The 19,018-nt window shown below is 34.2% G+C and overlaps 2 protein-coding genes across 10 annotated transcripts in view; one reads left to right on the top strand and one right to left on the bottom strand.

The window, feature by feature from the left end:
* Window positions 1-5,363: 5,363 nt before the first annotated feature.
* Window positions 5,364-19,018, bottom strand: part of LOC131037772 (putative disease resistance protein At5g47280) — a 43,619-nt gene continuing 29,964 nt past the window's right edge. Inside the window, exons 2-5 of the mRNA XM_057969964.2 lie at window positions 7,777-8,186; window positions 6,939-7,294; window positions 6,643-6,854; window positions 5,364-6,181 (exon numbers count right to left, since the gene is read on the bottom strand). Coding sequence (XP_057825947.2) covers window positions 5,364-6,181; window positions 6,643-6,854; window positions 6,939-7,294; window positions 7,777-8,186 — 1,796 coding nt within the window. The remainder of the gene's footprint in view (window positions 6,182-6,642; window positions 6,855-6,938; window positions 7,295-7,776; window positions 8,187-19,018) is intronic.
* The window catches only part of LOC131037773 (uncharacterized), a 51,252-nt gene continuing 37,772 nt past the window's right edge, over window positions 5,539-19,018 (top strand). For 2 of the 9 annotated variants that reach the window (XR_009104296.2, XR_009372268.1), the window contains exons 1-3: window positions 5,540-5,677; window positions 5,765-5,871; window positions 15,945-16,020. The gene's annotated coding sequence lies outside the window, so the exon portion shown is untranslated. Of the gene's footprint in view, window positions 5,678-5,764; window positions 5,872-15,923; window positions 16,021-19,018 lie in introns of those variants that run through there. The other 7 variants (XR_009372265.1, XR_009372270.1, XR_009372269.1 and 4 more) reach the window with 7 other exon arrangements.

Genomic DNA, 19,018 nt, shown 5'->3' with positions numbered 1-19,018 from the left:
TTCACGAGTTAAGCAATGATGGAACATTTGCATCAATTATAATGAGGTTATACTGGAAGTAGCGCCTACACTTATTCCCAGCGTCCACGAAATTGTTAGAAAACAGGGGAGGAAACAGGGCAAAAATATAGAAAAATATATTTTCATTCATCATTCAATCGATTACAAGTGCCTCTTTTTACGGAGGTCTTCAGATCTTTCTGGAAGCTGAAGGTAGCTAGAATAAGCATTCGGAATTGTACATATAAAATAATATTTTCCAGACTGCAGATGTGACAGAATAAATTTTAGTTGTTGATAGAAGATCCATTCGAATCCAAAGAAGTTTGTCGTCTTTAATGCTGGAATTAGACTGCAGAATGGAGATATGAAGATACGGAACATTTGCATCAATTATAATGAAGTTATAATGGAAGCAGCGCCTACAGTTACTCACTGCGTCCACGAAATTCCATTTATTTGTTCTTCATATTGTGTTCCTCGGACTAGAGATAACATCCACACGTTATCTCCCACGATCCAGGAAATTCCATTTATTTGTCTTTCATGTTGTGTTCCTGTCAAAATCTGTTGAAGAAATTTGAGTTCTACGCGTAGAGGTTGCTTCCATTGTAACTTCGTTACAACTGTTTCGAAGACATCCAGTGCCTACGCGTAAAGGTTGCTTCCATTGTAACTTCGTTACAACTGCTGCGAAGATACTGTTGTCACTTGTCACGTCTATTTTTCTATAAAATCCTATAATGGCCTTGGAAAAACAAAAAATTATTCTTGTGAAATTTGCTACAGATATTTGATTGGAGAGCGAAGTATTAGTTGTTGGGGTGCAATTCATTGGTGGTGTGGAGAGGGCAACTATTGCATTGGCTCTCTCTTTGAATTATTCTGAAAGTAGAGATTGTTTGATCCAGAGTGAATTTGGAGGCTTGGATTTGTGAAGAGCCAGGATGTTATAAGACTCTTAGACAATTAGAAGGAATTTCTGTTAATTTTCTATAAGTTTATTAGATTTTGAAATTAGGATTGTTTATTTGTTGTTGAAATGTTTTATCACTCAGTTACAGGTCTTTTTATGTCCATTTACCAGCAGTCTGTTTTGAGTCTTTTTTTTTCAATGAGATTTAAAAATAGTAGTCAATGGTCTGAGTTGGCTTAGTGGTGGAGAATTTGTGTTCCCGCAAAGAGTACGAAGTAGTCCCATATTGCCTCTATTTGTTCTAAGAGTCTTCTATCCTGGCCCTTCAACAACTAGGACTATTCATCTGCAAAAGACCATGACTTCGACAACTCTGGACTCTCAGACGGACATCATAGCTGTTAAATGAGGTATTAGTTTTTGGTCATCAGTTGAACGATTTGTAGGCTTTTTCTTTCTTTTCTTTTTTGTTGTAAATTTTCTGGTACCGTATTCTAATATTTTGATATAAAACAATAAAAATAGCTTGGAAATTTTCTGATACTGTATTCTAATATTTTGGTATAAGACAATAAAAGTAGCTTGGAATATACCAGTTAAAATTCTAACAAAACTTGAACTTCTGAATTTGACGACTAGTCCTTCATATTCCATAACCATGAAAAAAATGATGTTAATGATTCAAAAAATCCACATAGAACAATAAGAAACTAATTTGTTCTATTAATAAAGAGAATTTGGCCTATATCTAGAAAAGGTAAAGGTTTAGGATGAAAAACCTATAAGGACACAAAGCATGCATAAGATTAAATTTTTTTGTCTGATTCTTAATTATTTCACTAGTGAGTTGACTAAATAGATAATATATATTTATATGATTTATTGTTATGTGTTTTTTAATTTCAATGTATTTGGTTGTATTTATTCAAAATCTTTTATATACTTTTTATCTTAAATCAATGTAATATTGGAAGAAAATTTATTAAGGGACAATTTTGATTTAGTACACTAAAAGAAACAATATTTACTACAATGTTATCTTTTTCATATATATGATTCCTTGCTAACTAGCAATCCTTTTCATGATCATAACCCTGAGTATTTTCTAAGGGTAAACTTAAGACAACATTTACCCTAGCGACTTGGGAAATCTCTCATAATCTCTTAAATACGGATTCTTTCCAAAATATAAAATGAATTTACATTCTTAGAAGTGATCCAAATCTACAATTTCATCCTAGAAAAGATCGTTTTTCCATCAAATTTCATAAAATGCACAATAGAAGAATATCTAACTCTAATTCTATGATAAGTAAATTTTAGAATCACATTTTGATAATTCATCTTTACTTTTGTAGCCATGTACACCTATCCATATTGGATTTACTCTCCTAGAGTAGCATGTAATATTTTTTATCCATGATATCCATAGATATTGTTTTCAAACTATATTAATTGTTACTTATATGTCTGCATCTCATTGGATTAGCTTAGGTTAATATTAGAAAAAAATTACTTTCCTTTATACATATGTATATGTATGTGCATATGTGTGTGTATGTGAGAGAGAGAGAGAGTGAGGCGGAGAGACTTCTTGTACTTGTTTTTTCTTAATTTTTCTTGTATTGTATGTGGTATTTGTAGTTTTTGGAAAACAAATGTTCATAAAGAAATCTAGTGAAGACAAAAAGAATATCATTTAAAGAATATTTAAAAGGATATTGCTAAGGGACAATTGTGCAAGGCTATCTCATAAAAAATTGGATACGTTCAAAAGAGATTAAATAAGTGTGTTCAAGGAATGAATTGTGAGTACAATAGTAGAAGCTAATATTTGGAAGGTTGAATACTCAAAGGTAAAATAATTGTTCAAAAGAACATACTAAAATGTTGGACCAAGGAATCATTGGTTCCCTTCAAAAGAGTGATGCAATAAACAAATTTCTAAGAAAATGACAAAACAAAATCATAGCCAAAGACTGTAAGGACCAATCAAAGCCACATATGAGGAGGAAATACAATCAAGTGTCAAAAATGTATCTTCACTATAGGATCAAGAGATCGAAGGCCCATAAGTGAGATCCAAAGGTTGAAGAGAAATAGAATTTGATATACATATAAAGCCAAATGCTAGAAATAAGAGTGAAATTTTGTTGATTGTAATTCTTGATTTATGATTGCACCATATTTATTTACTTTTGAGGAGAATAATCTTTTAGCTAAGAGCCAAGAACTCGGGGGTATCCATTCTGTAAAATTTGCTAGGGGCACAATCCCAGCTTCATCCCTTATGATGTCAGAGCTTTGATTTAGCAAGACTTGATCCTTGGTGGGCTCATTTGTAGCCATTCAACTTCACTAATAGACCAAGAACCCATTGGCATATAAAGAAATTTTTCAAGTGTTGTAAGGCTCAATTAAAGGCTTTGTTTTTTTTGGCTTTCAACTAGCATAAAGAAAAATGTTAATGTAAATTTCTTGTTGTTTGCATGAGAGTTTGTTGCTTTCTTCTCCTTGCATTGCGTTTTTTCTTGTAGATTGGAATCATTTTGAACATACTTCTTTTTTTAAGGTTGTCAAAAAAGCATCTAAGGTAGTGGCAAAAGAAAATTGTTTTGAAAGTTATGTTCTTGTCATCATTGGTTAACACCTGTTTACAAGTCGACGTACTTTCGGTCATGTTTTGTAATTGTTGCTTAACTAGTGTTTCTATTTTGGCAATCTTTTGTGCATATAGTTTTTTTCACCTCAAGCATGACTTTTTTTAAAAGTGCAAATTACACAATATTTTTCTATGAATAAATGTAAAATGCTAAAAATTAAAGGGAGTTACTCAAAATTCACGCACTCAACTTATAAAGTGTCATTTTTTGTGTATTTTTCCTAGGGTGGATAATATAGAGGCATTTGGTAATAAATGAATTGAAATAAAGTTCCAAAAGGGGGTAATATATTAAACTCTAAAATGACAATTAAAAACATCTATCTATCATTACTTTGGAAGAAGGAAACTAGCATGATGGAATCCAAGGCATTGCTAATTGGATTTATCAATTGCCACATTTTTATAGACTTATTCTTGAACCAAGTATATATTGATAGAAACTTGCATGAGAAAGCTAAAAAAATCATATCTATATGTTAATTGCCAAAAATCAAAGGGAGTTACTCAAAATTCATGCACTCAACTTATATAGCATCATTTTTTATGTATTTTTCTTAGGATGGATAATATAGAGACAATTTGTAAAAAATAAACTAAAATAAAGATCCAAAAGGGGGTAATCTATCAAACTCTAAAATGGGAATAAAAAATGTCTATTTGTCATTACTTTGGAAGAATGAAACTAGCATGATGGAACCCTAAAGCATTGCTAATTCGATTTATCTATTAACACATTTCTATGGACTTATTCTTGAACCAAATATATATTGATGCAAACCTATATGAGAAAGTAGAAATTATCAATATCTGAGGATTAATTGGTTAAGTGTTTGGAACCACACATTGTGGGCTCTATATGTTCTATCACACATTTTGTGCTCTCACACTCTATATACCATTTCGGTAAATGTTTGGAGATCACACCAAACCTCCATTCACAAATGATCCCACTATAAATATACTTCTCTCCCTTAGTGACAATTCTTTCTATGATGAAGATATTGAAGATCAAAACTTGCTTATTAGAATGGCCTTGATTATCCTGATGACACAAAGACATCTCCTCTTGCTTTTCCTCTTTCTACACCTCTAGCATGGATAGCTATTCAACCACCTCTACGTATCAATTTGATAGAGATATTAGCTTCTCCAAATGCTACATTAGATTCTCATTAGCAGATTCATTCTCTTAGACATTTATCATTTGTTTGTAGAATCCCTCCTTTGTGATCTTGATGACTACTAAACAAATGCATCCACAAAGAACCATTCCTAAGTGTTAAAGATTCTCATAAAAAGAAACTTTAGTGCTACTTGTTATATGTCATGATGAGAGATGCTATTGCAATATATATACCTAAACATACATAATACATATCTCATAATAATATATTGCAACTATATTAAATAATAATAAAAATTATATTAATATAATCTTCTAACCAATGAAAAAAAAAACCTTAATCACCATTAAAACAATTCGAATTATCAAACATTGAAAAACCCAAGTAATCTCTATGGACTTCAATAGGTACATTAAATAGATAACAATGATTCTCCTATTCATTGCCAAAGGCAAATAGAAGGGCTAAAATTTCATTTCAAACAAGAGTAACGAATCGCGGCTTGTATAACCGACTTTATTGAAAGATCACATTAGTTCATATCACGTCTACTAGACCTATTTATTTCCATACGCAACTGCATACACGTAAAACTTTATTTGCATTGTACGAAATGCATTTAAAAGCATTTTTAAAATAGTAGAAATATGGAAAAAACTCAATCAAGAAGCCAATCCAAATTAAACTCTGCTTCCACAATCTCTACTTCAAGTTCGGGGATAGAAAAGCGCTTTGCCCGGAACCACTGCTTCCCAATCTCCTCATCACAGACAACACGTTTCAACGAACCTAACCCACAGACGGTTCGCGGCAGCTTCCTCAAACGAGAACACTCTCTCATATCTAATTCACTCAATTTCCCCAATTTTCCTATTTCCTCTGGAAGTTTTTTCAAACCCTCACATACTGAAATGTCTAGATATTCCAGCCACACAAGATTTCCAATTGAAGAAGGAAGTTCTGTAAGGCCAGGTAATGCCGATAGCCTTAATACTCTTAGATAGATCATACTTCCAAGGTCAGAGGGTAAATTCTGAATGAGATGGCAATTTGTAACAGACAGCATCTGAACGGATTGCATGTTGCAGATTCCAGGAGGCAACACCTCCAGGTCACTGCAGTGATCCAGGTTAAAATCTTGCAGCTTGGTACTGTTCAATGTCGAGGTACTTTCAAACCCTTCACATAAGCTTAAAGAGAGCTTCTCTATGTTCTGTACTCCTTTGTTCTGTATTTCAATCGGTGTTGCAATTAACCTTTCCAAGCGGAGAACTTTCAGCTGAGTCAGCGAAGATAAGGCATCCATTCCTTTCAATGTGGCCCTTTTTGAACCATAATTGAATACCATGAGAATTTTCAGTTTTTTCATGGATTTCAAATATGGGGGAAGAAAGTATTCGCTTGCAGCAAATACTATCACCATAACCTCTGCCTCTGGAAAAATCATTTCATCCCATTGAGTTTCATTCATAGGACCTGCAGGAATGCATCACAGATGAAATTTAATCAGGGCATTTTAGGTTGGACTATGATTGCTTATTTCTAGGTTAGTTTTCTTTCATATTGTAGTTGAAACAGGGAGAATGGAAAATGTACATCAACAGAAACACCAAACAACTAGTTAGAGGATGAGACCAGTTATGTTACATGATCTTATGTATGAGAAAGCTAGACAAATGCAACAATAAATCTAGAAATGCAGAATACTTTGCATTGTCTGTTGAGTTGACCGAGTACATAAATGACTATATATCACAAATGTTTTAGAACATAAAACGAATGATGGTTCATTAGTTTATTTGGGTGGCCTAGAGAAATATTTATCTAGGATTCTTTGAAAATTGAATGAAATGCAAAGTAAGCTGCATGGAGTAATCATTGTGTGCTGAACAATATTGTAACAGTTTATACGTGGAGAACGCTTTTCAATAACCCACCTGTGTGAATAGAGAGAATTTGAGCTTCAAATGTTTTATTAGTATGCAATTTCCATTTCTGAGGTAAACTACTCTCTTTCCTAGGCATAAATAACCTTTTGCTATGGACTGCACTGTCTCTGAATCCCAAGTACAAGGCTAAGTCTCGTATTACATCATGCTGGAAAAAGTACAGCTCCGAGGCATTTCCATAAGAGATAGCTGCTTGATTCCTGCTCAGTGCAACCAACAATTAAGTTCAATGTTTAAATAAATGATAACACGAAATGTATATATACAAGTTTAGAGAATTTCACCTTGGATTGCTAATTAGATTCAAAAGGTTTCTGCTTGCAAGTTCCAATAAGATGACAAAGGCATCTTGCCAATCTAATTTCCTAACATTAACCCAAATATCCAATAGTGCATCAGCACAAATTTTCTTGTCTTCTGGAAATGACCCTAAGTCTAGGAAACACTCTGTCGCTCTATCATCCAAGAAATCAATACTAGTCGCCAAGCATTCAAGTAACCCTTCTCTATGATAATCTGATATAGACTCTCCCTTGGAAAGTCTGCTCTTTGCCCTTTCCCAAGCTACCCGAGGCTCCCCATGCAAAGTGCTTCCAATCACCTTGAGAGCAAGTGGTAGGCCTCCACATTCTGCTTGCACCTGTAATTGATTTCAAGGATATAAATTTGTCAGGAAACCTTATAGGACAGTAAAATTACATTAGGAAATATTGTTTGCGGATAACCTAATGTCAACTTAATAATGATCTACAATTATATCCCGACATCTATAACAGAGTTAATGCAACCTTAGCCAATGTTTCGATCTTGGTTACATATTCCTTTTATTTTGTAGACGTAGGACGATGAAAGATGATGAGGTTTACATGCAATATGCAGATGTGGATGAATCTCTATTCTTTCATCATATTTCAATAAAGCCAATTTCTCCAAGCCATGTGTTTGTTGTATAATTTTATTTATAATTTTGCCTCCATTCATTACATTTATTTTCACTGTGTGTAAGCCTAATTTATGCTATACCCATTGAAAATTTATAAAATACGTAAAAAATAAAATTAAACCAAGAAATGTACATTCATCCAAGTATAAAAAACCCAATAGTTTGGAAAAAAAACTTACCTCCTTAACTAGATTTGCATCTGCAGTTCCTGGAATTGATGTTTGTCCGAAAGCCCAGAAGCAGAAAAGGGACAGAGCATCTCCTTGGCCCAACAATGGTAATTGATAGAGTTTAGTACAAGGGTTTTTGGGGATAATAGAAATGTCTCTTGTTGTTATGAGGGTCTTGTATTCTCTCCCTTCGAATAGTAATTTATCCAAACTTGATCTGGACCAAACATCATCCAATATCACTAAAATTGGCTTCTCTTTTTTAAGAAGTTGTTGCTGCACCTGTCTGTGCCCATCCTCCACATTCTGAAACTCAGGTTTCTTCTTTTCAAAAAGTTTCTCCCACATGGTCTCTAATATTCCTTTGAGGTTTGGGCATTGTGAAACAGTGATGAAAAGAACCTTATTCTCGAAGTAATCTAATTTGAAAAAAAAACAAAAAAACAAAAAACAAAACAAGTTTATTTTAGATGGTGAATTCCAGAATGCCAAATAAACAAATAATTAACATTGAAGGAAGAACTAATATCAATACATATTACATAGCCAGAGTACCAGTAAATGTGAACAACACAACATGTCAATATCCCTGTACGAATTCTCAACCCCACAAAAGTAATTTACTACTAAGTAGTGAAGGGACATGCACAATAGAAAATCCCTGCCTTTTACCTTATCCAGGATGGCTGACATAGTCAGAGTATATAAGATGGTTACCAATTGTAATGTCCCCATTTTGTGAGCATCAGAGTTTGTAAGAATTAGCCTATCATTTGACCCTCGTAGGCTAATAATTATTGATAGAGGGCCTCGTGTGGCAGTTACTTGGTGATTAGAGACATTACTCTTCAGCTGGATTCAGGTTTTGGCATTTGCACAGGTTTTTTTGACTCAGATTGGCACACTTACTATTTATAGTAAGTTACCATTTTGGGAGAGTCAGGGTTCCTATTAATAGAAAGACACCTGAGCAGAGCTTATTGGCAGTGTCGACCTTGATTGGGCCTTTGCAGCTATTTCTAGACTCATTTCCACATACTTACTATTTATAGTAAGTCACTATTCAAGGTTTCTATTTTTAGACAGGTATCCAATCACATGGAGAACAGGGAGAGTCGACTCCTGGCTCAGACGGTTTAGCAATCAGACAAGTACATCAAGAGATATTAAAGTTTAAGTGACTTAAGTGATTTATTTAATATTTTAATATTATTATAAAGTTCTAAAGTAACTTTATAATAATAAAGTCACTTTAATATAATAAAGTGCGTTAAGTGAATAATTTAATGTGAGAATAAATCTTTTATCCCACATTGGCGAGGAAGGTGTTTGAGCTCTCTTAAGGAAAGAATAAAAGGAAAGGCAAGAGTTCATTCTCAGCATCCAGTTGATGAATAGTATTTTGATTGATTTTTATTGTGGAGCCTAGGGCTTTCGCAATTTTCTTCTTTGATCATAGGAAACGAAAACTTCCTATTGATAGCAATTTTGAAGGAGTGAAATAACACCTGAATTATTGCAGTTGTGGGAAAGAATACTTCAGTTCTTTCATTTGTGCAAATTGGTGAAGTTTTCTACAAGGGTTTGAAGTTTATTGTTGAAGAACATTTATAGTTGGTTGTGAATCATCCTTATTTGGCAACAAATTATTCAAGGTTTTAAGAGCAGATTGCAAGTTTGTTCTTGCTGCTACAGTGTGCATGAACAGTGCGCGTGAACAGTGCGCATGAACAGTGCCGTGAACAGTGCGCTACAGTGCCATGAACAGTGCGCATGAACAGTGCCGTAAATAGTGCGCTACAGTGCCGTGAACAGTGCGCATGAACAGTGCGCTACAGTAGTTGGAGTTCTATAGAAGGGGATTTAGAGAGGTTGAACAGCTATATATATGTGACAAGGGATTTGCATATGAGGAGAATCAAACCAATATATCAAGGCAGCCATTGAAATACCAGCCTACAAACCCAAAGAAGACAAAGAAAGAATTCACTACAGCGGCTTCAAACATTGTATGCCAAATGTTTGACAATATTCCTTGGTGTTCATATAAGCAAAACAGGGTCAGATTAGCCAAGGGATATTACACCAATACCATTGGCTGTCAAAATTTCAGGTTCAACTATAACTAAGAGAATGAGTAGCTTTAGACATAAAACTTTTGTATGTACATTGGAACTTTTAGACCACAGAAGATGATTGACACTGCTTCTATGGCCTATTTATGTATTATCTTTCCTAAAGGCCACACATTAGATAAATTTTATGATAGAAAAACAAGTAGTTTCTATGTTTTCTAGGCAATGCAGATATGATGTAATTATCTATTTATTTGATTAAGAAAAACAAATAGTTTTCTTTCTTTCTAGATATGACGCAGTTCTATATATGTTTTGATTACAGAAGGAGCTCCTAGCTTATATATAGACAGACTATGCAGTCTATTCCTCGTCGTATATTTCAACTTGAATACGGCATGGAAGCTATTATGATTTATGAGTCATGTTGGTATAACTGAAGGAGGAAGCTGGTCGAATTTATTTGCCAATTTTGTAAGCCTTGATAGATTTTATTTTCTATAAATCTTCATTTCTGCCATTAAAACAGGATAGGTTACCTTTCCATATTTTAGACACATCTTTGGACTGAGAAATATATTTGCAATACAACATGTTTATTGGAATGCTAGAGAGAAGAGATTAGAAATGGTATGCAATTATGTGATGATGAGAAAAAAATGGAAGGGTCAAAAACACCTAGAAATTCGGCAATATGAATGAAGGGGTTTTGTTTTTACAGTTTGACAGGGATTTCTTTAAGACAAGGTTTATGATGTTGGGTGGCGATGTTGCTAGACGCGGGTGTCTTTAATATTAATAAAGTTTGTGTGATGTAGTTTTTAGTAGTTCCTGTTATGGAACTATAGCGAAGGGCTCTGATTTTAACGAGTGATTGAATTAATTTTTTTAAGAATCAGAAACCAGTTTAAACTGTTGCAAATCTAGATTGTGAAGATTTGAGGTTGAAACATGCTCATAGATTAACTAAGGAGAAACTTGGTGACCTGTTATCGGCCTCTAGTGATGGGTGTAGAATATCAATAGAATATTATCCTTTCACGAGACAACAGAAGGCGAGGGTTTCGAGTTCAGAGTTAATGCTGCCTACTATTTTGCTGAGCCAGATGCAGATTTTAAGGATAGAGAAGATTTTAAGGATAGTGAAGGCTCAAATATTTAGGGGCAGAGGCTGCGTGGAAGAGGCAGGTGCAGGTGTAGAAGAGAAAGCATTCTCTCAAATAACTTATGAGAAGGATTTCCCTGCCCCCAATCTTATTGTTTTATAAGCATAACATTGGAAGTAAAATCGTTTATGATCTGGCGGTTTTTTCTTTCATTTTGGTAGATTTCTTTAGGGTGTCCTGTGCCTCCATTGTTTGAAGAGCACGAATTTAAATATCAGGCAGAGTAAATTTTTTTTATATTAGTAAAAGTTGCTTTTAACAAAAATAAACAAAAAAGATCCTTGCTGATCAGGGTAGTGGTTAAACCACCAAAAAACATAACGGTATTGTCCACCATGATCTTACTGAAAAAAAACTTCTAACAGTCCTTCAGACTAGCAAATTTTTGTCTATACAGATCTTAATGTCAAAAAAGCAAAAGGATGCATATCTCTCTGTTTTTGGAATGAACCAGCAGCATGAATTAGGCCCTTGAAGCACGGCCTCGACCCCTTCTAAGTGGCCCTGAGCCACCTCCTGTTAACTATTTTCATATATCAGAAATGATTGGCTTTGTTTTATTTCAATTTAAAAAGAATTCTGGTTTGCTATGGTTATGTAATATTTTTCCTGCAAAAACTACTATTCACTATATTTTGGTTATCTGTATTATTATATATCATGCATGTTGAATCTGTAGCATTTCTGCTTGATTCTCATGTCCCCACTTTTAACCAATTCCGTAAAGCCTCTAAAAGAGACAAAATTGGGGAAGAATAGTAGACTATGACCAAATACAAACAAACAAATAGTCAGTAAGACATGAGAAGATCGATCACCAAGCATGGTATGACACGCAGATCAAAGATTAGTATACAAATCGCCTATGGCATATACGATGAAAGACAAGTGCCAACACAGATTAATAACATTGATTAGACAACAACCAAATCAGCAAAGCCAAGAAATAGTTGAAGATGCATACCGATCAGGGGTATTAGAAGAATACAGGTCAAATCCTTCTCTTTCACATAATTGCACGACAGTCATAAATAACGGAGGATACATAGTCGTTTGAGGACACTGTTCGATAAATAGCAGTCTTAATCGACGGATTGAATATCAGATGATATGTGGGCTAATGATAAACGATTCTATGAAAGAATCAATAATTAATGGTAAATAAATTAATTAACAATAAAGGATCTATTCATAATGATAAGAGGCACAACTTTCTCATAACGTTGCCTCTATTCATGAATGGTCACGAAGGAGGACATACATAAGGCGGATTAAAGTCAGTTTGATAGGGGAGGATATTCGGAAACTATTAGAATCAGTCTGGAGAACAGCGATTATCAACCCACAGTCCGTGCGCAAACATACAGAGACAAACATAGATTGTGTAAAGGGGAGGGTGCAAAGATTAAACAGCATACATCAGACATAGCAACGTCCTGAAGAGCAGATCAAGGCACTATATTACATAGACATCCCAAAACATGATAATGATTCGCATGTAACCAAACATAAATTTCAGACACAGCAACACCTTGAAGGATAAACCAGGACGTAATCTTATATACAGTTATTTGTATACATCTGATTATATTACATTTCATCACAGAGTTATCTCAGAACAATTATAATATCATTTAATTGCATGGGAGTGGAAGTTTTGAAGGGGACATTACAGTAGCATATGTATTTTGTACTTATCTTACATAATAATGACACCAATTAGTCCATTGAAGAGATGCTTCAATTTCTTATACAATGCTTACCAAGTATGCGATTGATTTAAATCAGTTAGTCAAACAAACAAAGCATTGACTTATTCAAAAGCGATTCATGTTAATGAAATGGTGTGATTAGATGATGATGATGAATATGCATGAGTCATGTCTTTGCCTTCCAGTTACAAGATATAAAGAAGCATTCAAAATCACTTCAATAGGCAGGGAGTTGGAAACTCATTTTATCTCTTATCCATAACTAGATCTGCTCATTTGACTCAAGGAAGTCAGCACCCTTAGTAAGAAGGATGACTCAAAGAAGGTCAATCCCTTCTATAAGGGCTCAAGGAAGTCCATGTGATCAAATGGCCCAAGGAGGTTAGTCTCAACAAATGGCTCAAGGAAGCCAAACATGTAAGGGCTCAAGGCAGCCAACCCCTCACTCAAATATATTTAGTATTATCTAATTATATGTATTAGTATTACTAATCATGATGCAGGAAAAAGACAATAAATTGCTTGAGGACAAGCAAAGTCAAGAGGGGGAGACTGTCATGTCCCCACTTTTAACCAATTCCGTAAAGCCTTAAAAGAGACAAAATTGGGGAAGAATAGTAGACTATGACCAAATACAAACAAACAAATAGTCGGTAAGACATGAGAAGATCGATCACCAAGCATGGTATGACACGCAGAGCAAAGATTAGTAAACAAATCGCCTATGTCATATACGATGAAAGACAAGTGCCAACATAGATTAATAACATTGATTAGACAACAACCAAATCAGCAAAGCCAAGAAATAGTCGAAGATGCATACCGATCAGGGGTATTAGAAGAATACAGGTCAAATCCTTCTATTTCACATAATTGCGCGACAGTCATAAATAGCAGTCATAATCGACGGATTGAATATAAGATGATATGCGGGCTAATGATAAACGATTCTATGAAAGAATCAATAATTAATTGTAAATAAATTAATTAACAATAAAGGATCTATTCATAATGATAAAAGAGGCACAACTTTCTCATAACGTTGCCTCTATTCATGAATGGTCACGAAGGAGGACATACATAAGGCGGATTAAAGTCAGTTTGATAGGGGAGGATATTCAGAGACTCTTAGAATCAGTCTGGAGATCAGCGATTATCAACCCACAGTCCGTGCACAAAGATACAGAGACAAACAGAGATTGTGTAAAGGGGAGGGTGCAAAGGTTAAACAGCATACTTCAGACATAGCAACGTCCTGAAGAACAGATCAAGGCACTATATTATATAGTCATCCCAAAACATGATAATGATTCGCATGTAACCAAACATAAATTTCAGACACAGCAACACCTTGAAGGATAAACCAGGGACGTAATCTTAAATACAGTTATTTGTATACATCTGATTATATTACATTTCATAACAGACTTATCTCAGAACAATCATAATCTCATTTAATTGCATGGGAGTGGAAGTTTTGAAGGGGACATTACAGTAGCATATGTATTTTGTGCTTATCTTACATAACAGAGATACATTACTTTCAGACTTTACATAGCTTATTTATATCAATCTTCAAATCAACTCATTCTGAAGCTATTTTCAATCATTCAAGGAGGAGACTCTCTACAGGGGACATTACATTGATTTTGTATCCACGGTGTTAATCTGAAGTACAGCTGTAACTAGAAGATCAACATTGAGGTGCTTGATGACATTGAAGCGCTTTTTACAATATTTCTCCGGACCTTATGTGTACCAAAAAGCGTCAGAATCCCATCATTATGTCTATGTGATCCCTGGAAATTTTCTGAAGCTTTTGCAACAAATTCGTTCTGTTCTTGTCGTGTTATTATACATTTTGTCAAATAATTCACACGTGAAACCTGTAGGCAAGGTTTTGGAGACATTTTGTCATATAGTTTATGAGTTATAACCAGTAGGTGAAGATTTGTCAATTAATACATTTTGTCAAACAATTCATGGGTTTTGGCTCTATTGACCACATTTTGCATACGTGTGCTGCAACATTTCCAACTCCAGTATCTAACGAAAATCCTCCCTTCAGTATCTTTTGATGGATGTCCTTGCCCTGTTCCAAAGTTCCCATTCTAGCACAGATAGGAAGGACTGCTGGCAGAGGGTGTGAAAACTATTTTTGTCTGCTCAATAGGGTGTGAGAAAATTAACAGAGGTCGTGAAATTTGCATTAGAGACCACCAATTGCATTTGTATGTAGTTTATAAAGCTTTTCTAATAATTCTATTTGTGTATCTCTAGCAATCCCTGCATTCCACGCGATCATATTTCCTTTAAACATTTTGTCAAATCGTTTGCGTGCCTCTACTGTAGGTACACATTTTGTAAAGGATTTTGTCAAACAATTTGGGTGCCTTTCCTGGGCTGTTGCAACCAAAGAATCTAGCAATTTTCCTTTTTAAATTATGCTTTGATGGACGCCATACCTTGTTCAAGGCTTTTTTTTGTGATAGATTGTGGGGACGTTGGTAAAAGTTGCAAAATTTGACTCTACTGCTGCCAATTGCGATCCCTCGGAATTTAGTAGAAAAGCCTTTTCAGCAAACCGATTTTGTATGCATCCTGCAACCAACGTAGTCCATAAGACCACATTTATTCGAGGCATTTCATAAAAGAGTTCAAGTGCCATATTGATGCTTCAACATTTATTATTATATTTTTTCTTACATTTCTATTGTGGCACTGAAATAGTTCTTGATAAAATCCATTTATTCATTAGACTTTGACTAGTGTCCATAATATGCTGGCACAAGTTGTCGGATTCGGCTTTATGTCTCAATGTTTCAAAATGTAGAATTTTCAAATGCATTTTATTACACAATTGAACTACAACATTTATATTTGCAATATTTTCAAAATATCAAATGCTTATTTAATGTATGTATCGAGAAGTTGACGATTTTGATTAGTATTGATAACATGGAATAAGTTAATGTCTATGTTATAGGGTCCTCCTCCTAAAGGTCTAATTATGGTAAAGGTGTTTAGGTGACTCCAAAAAGATTTTTTTAGTATTTTTTAACATAAAAAAATATTCTTTCACATTTTCTAATGATGGATTTCGTCCTTAACTTCCTCTTTTTGATGTTTGGAAGTCATTTCACAAACATGAAGAAAAAATAAAACCATTTTTTCCTTCAAGCTGCCATTGTTCGATTTTGAAGGTTGCTTCATTTTTTTCAAAGGTGAAGGCTACGGAGGAGTAAAATACACACCAAAAGCTTAGGAATCATTGGATGAAGGAAGATTTAGCAATTAAAGGTGAGTAAATCTTTCATTTTTTTCAAGTTATGTATAATTTTTTCATGATTTTTGAAGGTTTTTTATTTTTTTTAATGTTTGAAAGCTTTTTAAATTTTTTTAAGTAAGTTTTGAAGGTTTTTTTTGAACTTTTTATGCATAACAGGGGGTTATAATGCTGATTTTTAAAAGGAAATTTCAATGATCCTTTTTCATTTCAAGTTCATAGAAAATGGGTAGAAGTTCTAGTTTGATTGCTCAAGGCTAAAATGAAGTGAGACCTTTTCAAATAGATGTAGTGTTTCGTCTTTGGTAATATGTACATCAATGATTAATCCAATTTTTAGTGGTGTAACCGTTGTAACATAGAGTATTTCATACTTTTGAGTGAAATCTCAGTTATGCACCATCCCTTTACAAGGAATAAAAGTTTGTATGGGGCAAAATAAAAAAAATGGTTTCAAAACAATCTAATATTGGCTTATATTAACAAGAGGATGTTGACATGATAAGTAACAAATCAAAGGGTCTTAAAAATCTTCTTGCCAAGATCCCCTAGATGTTTCACGCATCCTTTCATGTCAATGGTACCCTCTTTTGAAGAAGAGAATGTTTCGATTTGACAAAAAAGAGGCCCACTGGACAATGCTATTGAAAATGAAAACAAAGAGGTTGTAGATCAAAGAACTGCTCATTATATTTATGCCAATGGACTTCCTTTCAACATTGTTAGATGACATTATTAGCTGGAGATGTTGAATACCATCTAAAACACATCTCCTCAATAGGATTGTCTCATGTATGAAAAGGTGCAAACCACCTTATTAGTGAAGAAAAAGTTTTAGTAGAGACATTATTGAGGGTGATCAAGGATAAATTACTGATACCAAATATTTCCATAATTTCTAATGGGGTGAAAGATTATAAAATAAACCATTGATCAATGTTATAGTAGTATCCTATAAAGGGGAAATGTTTTTGAAAGCAAGGGACTTGATGAACAAGTAAAAGGTGCAAGTTCCATCGCCATTATCCTCATAGAATCCATTTACATTGTTGGGCCTCAAAATGTTATCCAATTTATAATGGACAATACTAAAAATAATAGGACAGTTGAGTGTATAGTGGATGCTACATATATTGACTTTTTTGGGCACCATGTGTTATCCACTCAGTCAATTTAATATTACAAAATATTGGCATAGGGTCAAACAAGTCTACATAGAGGCTAAGAAGATTCAAATGTTTGTGACTAAGCATCATACGTTACAAGCCATATTTAGGATCTTTTCCAATTTGGAGTTGTTCAAAGGTAATTTGAAATTCATTTTTTAATTTTCTTTTTTATTAGGTAAGATGTAATGCATATTTTTTATAACATGTTAGGTTGTTGAAACACAATTTGCATATCACACAAATGTCTTGAAGACAACTTGTGAAGGTGTGAGAGGTATTGAGTTCTATGGTGATCAATAGCTTGTGGAGTGTATGGAGGCATTCAAGCATATAAAGAGACCAAAAAATAATTGTTGATGATCTAGGAAGATTAGCCATAGTCAATACAAATTGATGTTATCAAAATATTGATGTTGAAATTTTTTGATGAGAATTCCTTCATGTTGTAGAGCTCACCAAGAGCTTTCCAATGCATTTTGAAATAGCTCAAACAGATGTCATTTGCAAAAGTTATGGCCTTTAGAAGTTGAAGGCAAGACATGGGTGCATTGACATGTGGATCAACTATAGATTCACATGTGCCACTAGATGACAATGACATGTAGCATGTTAATAAGTTGACACGTGGCATGGTTAGGGATTAAAACATGGCACAATGCAAATTTGACATGTGGTAGTAAGTGGACCAATCAAATATTACCACATGGACCAATTAGGAGATGCCAAATGGACCTTTCAAAAACTAACACATGGTGAGTCAATTTGCAAGCACAGTTAGTGGGATTCGAACCCATAACCTATGCAAAGAAATCCAACAACTTTAACATTATGCCATGCACTTTACAAGTGAATGGATAACGATTGAATCATATTTAAAACAAGATAAGAATAAAGCTATATTCAAACATAAAACAAATTTGGTGAGATTTGATCCCAAGACCTATGCTACTAAATCCCAATACCTTAACCAACATGACATGTGCTTGAGTGTGATTATTAAAGGGAAAAAATTGTATTTAATATGAGCTAGTGTTGGAGAAAAAGTCAACAAAAGATGCTTATGTGGGGATTTGAAAAAAACAACCTTTTTGTGACAAGTCTTATCCAAAAGTCGCTCACGTGAGGATCATAAAACCTAGATAATTGGATTAAGCAGATTGAAGTCTATTATAGGGTTAAAATAATTAAGGATGAAGGATCCAAGGTTTAGGTAGCCACTCTTCAACTAGGAGGCACTATAGGGATATGGTGGAAGAGAAAGGTTCAAGAAGATTTTCATATGAAAGGTAAAATGCAATCTTCTTGGCATGAATTTATATCCGCACCAAAGAAATAATTTTGTCCTTTAGGATATGTGCAACAAGCATTAATGGATTGGCAAAATCTAGGACAAGGTAAAGGATAAAATGTGGAAAATTATACTCATGAGTTTAGAAAGAGAGCATTAACATTGAGAATTCCTCTATATACACAATAAATTTTTTTGAAGTATATTGGTGGGTTGCATAGTTATTTTCGACATCATATTCTTATGTTTAACCCAACTAATTTTGGTGAAGTTTGTGTTTAAACCAGTCACATTGATTCATGAGGAAAGAATGTCATGAGAACTTCTAAAAGAAACTAGCTTCACTAGCCATAAGAAAGAATAAAGGAAAGGGTAAGACAACATAAAATCTATCGCGAATAAAAAAAATGAGAAGCCCACAAGAGGGAGGACATGATGAGGTCGTGTGTTGGAAGCTTCATCGAGAATTGAGACCCAAAAGGTTTGGAACAAGATGGGTGATAAGAAGACCATTTCGATGGTTTAATAGGATCTTGGATCTGATTCAGATGATGG

Source organism: Cryptomeria japonica, chromosome 4 (genome assembly GCF_030272615.1).
Source record: "Cryptomeria japonica chromosome 4, Sugi_1.0, whole genome shotgun sequence".
Lineage (NCBI taxonomy): Eukaryota > Viridiplantae > Streptophyta > Pinopsida > Cupressales > Cupressaceae > Cryptomeria > Cryptomeria japonica.
This window is presented reverse-complemented; position numbering and strand designations above follow the sequence as displayed.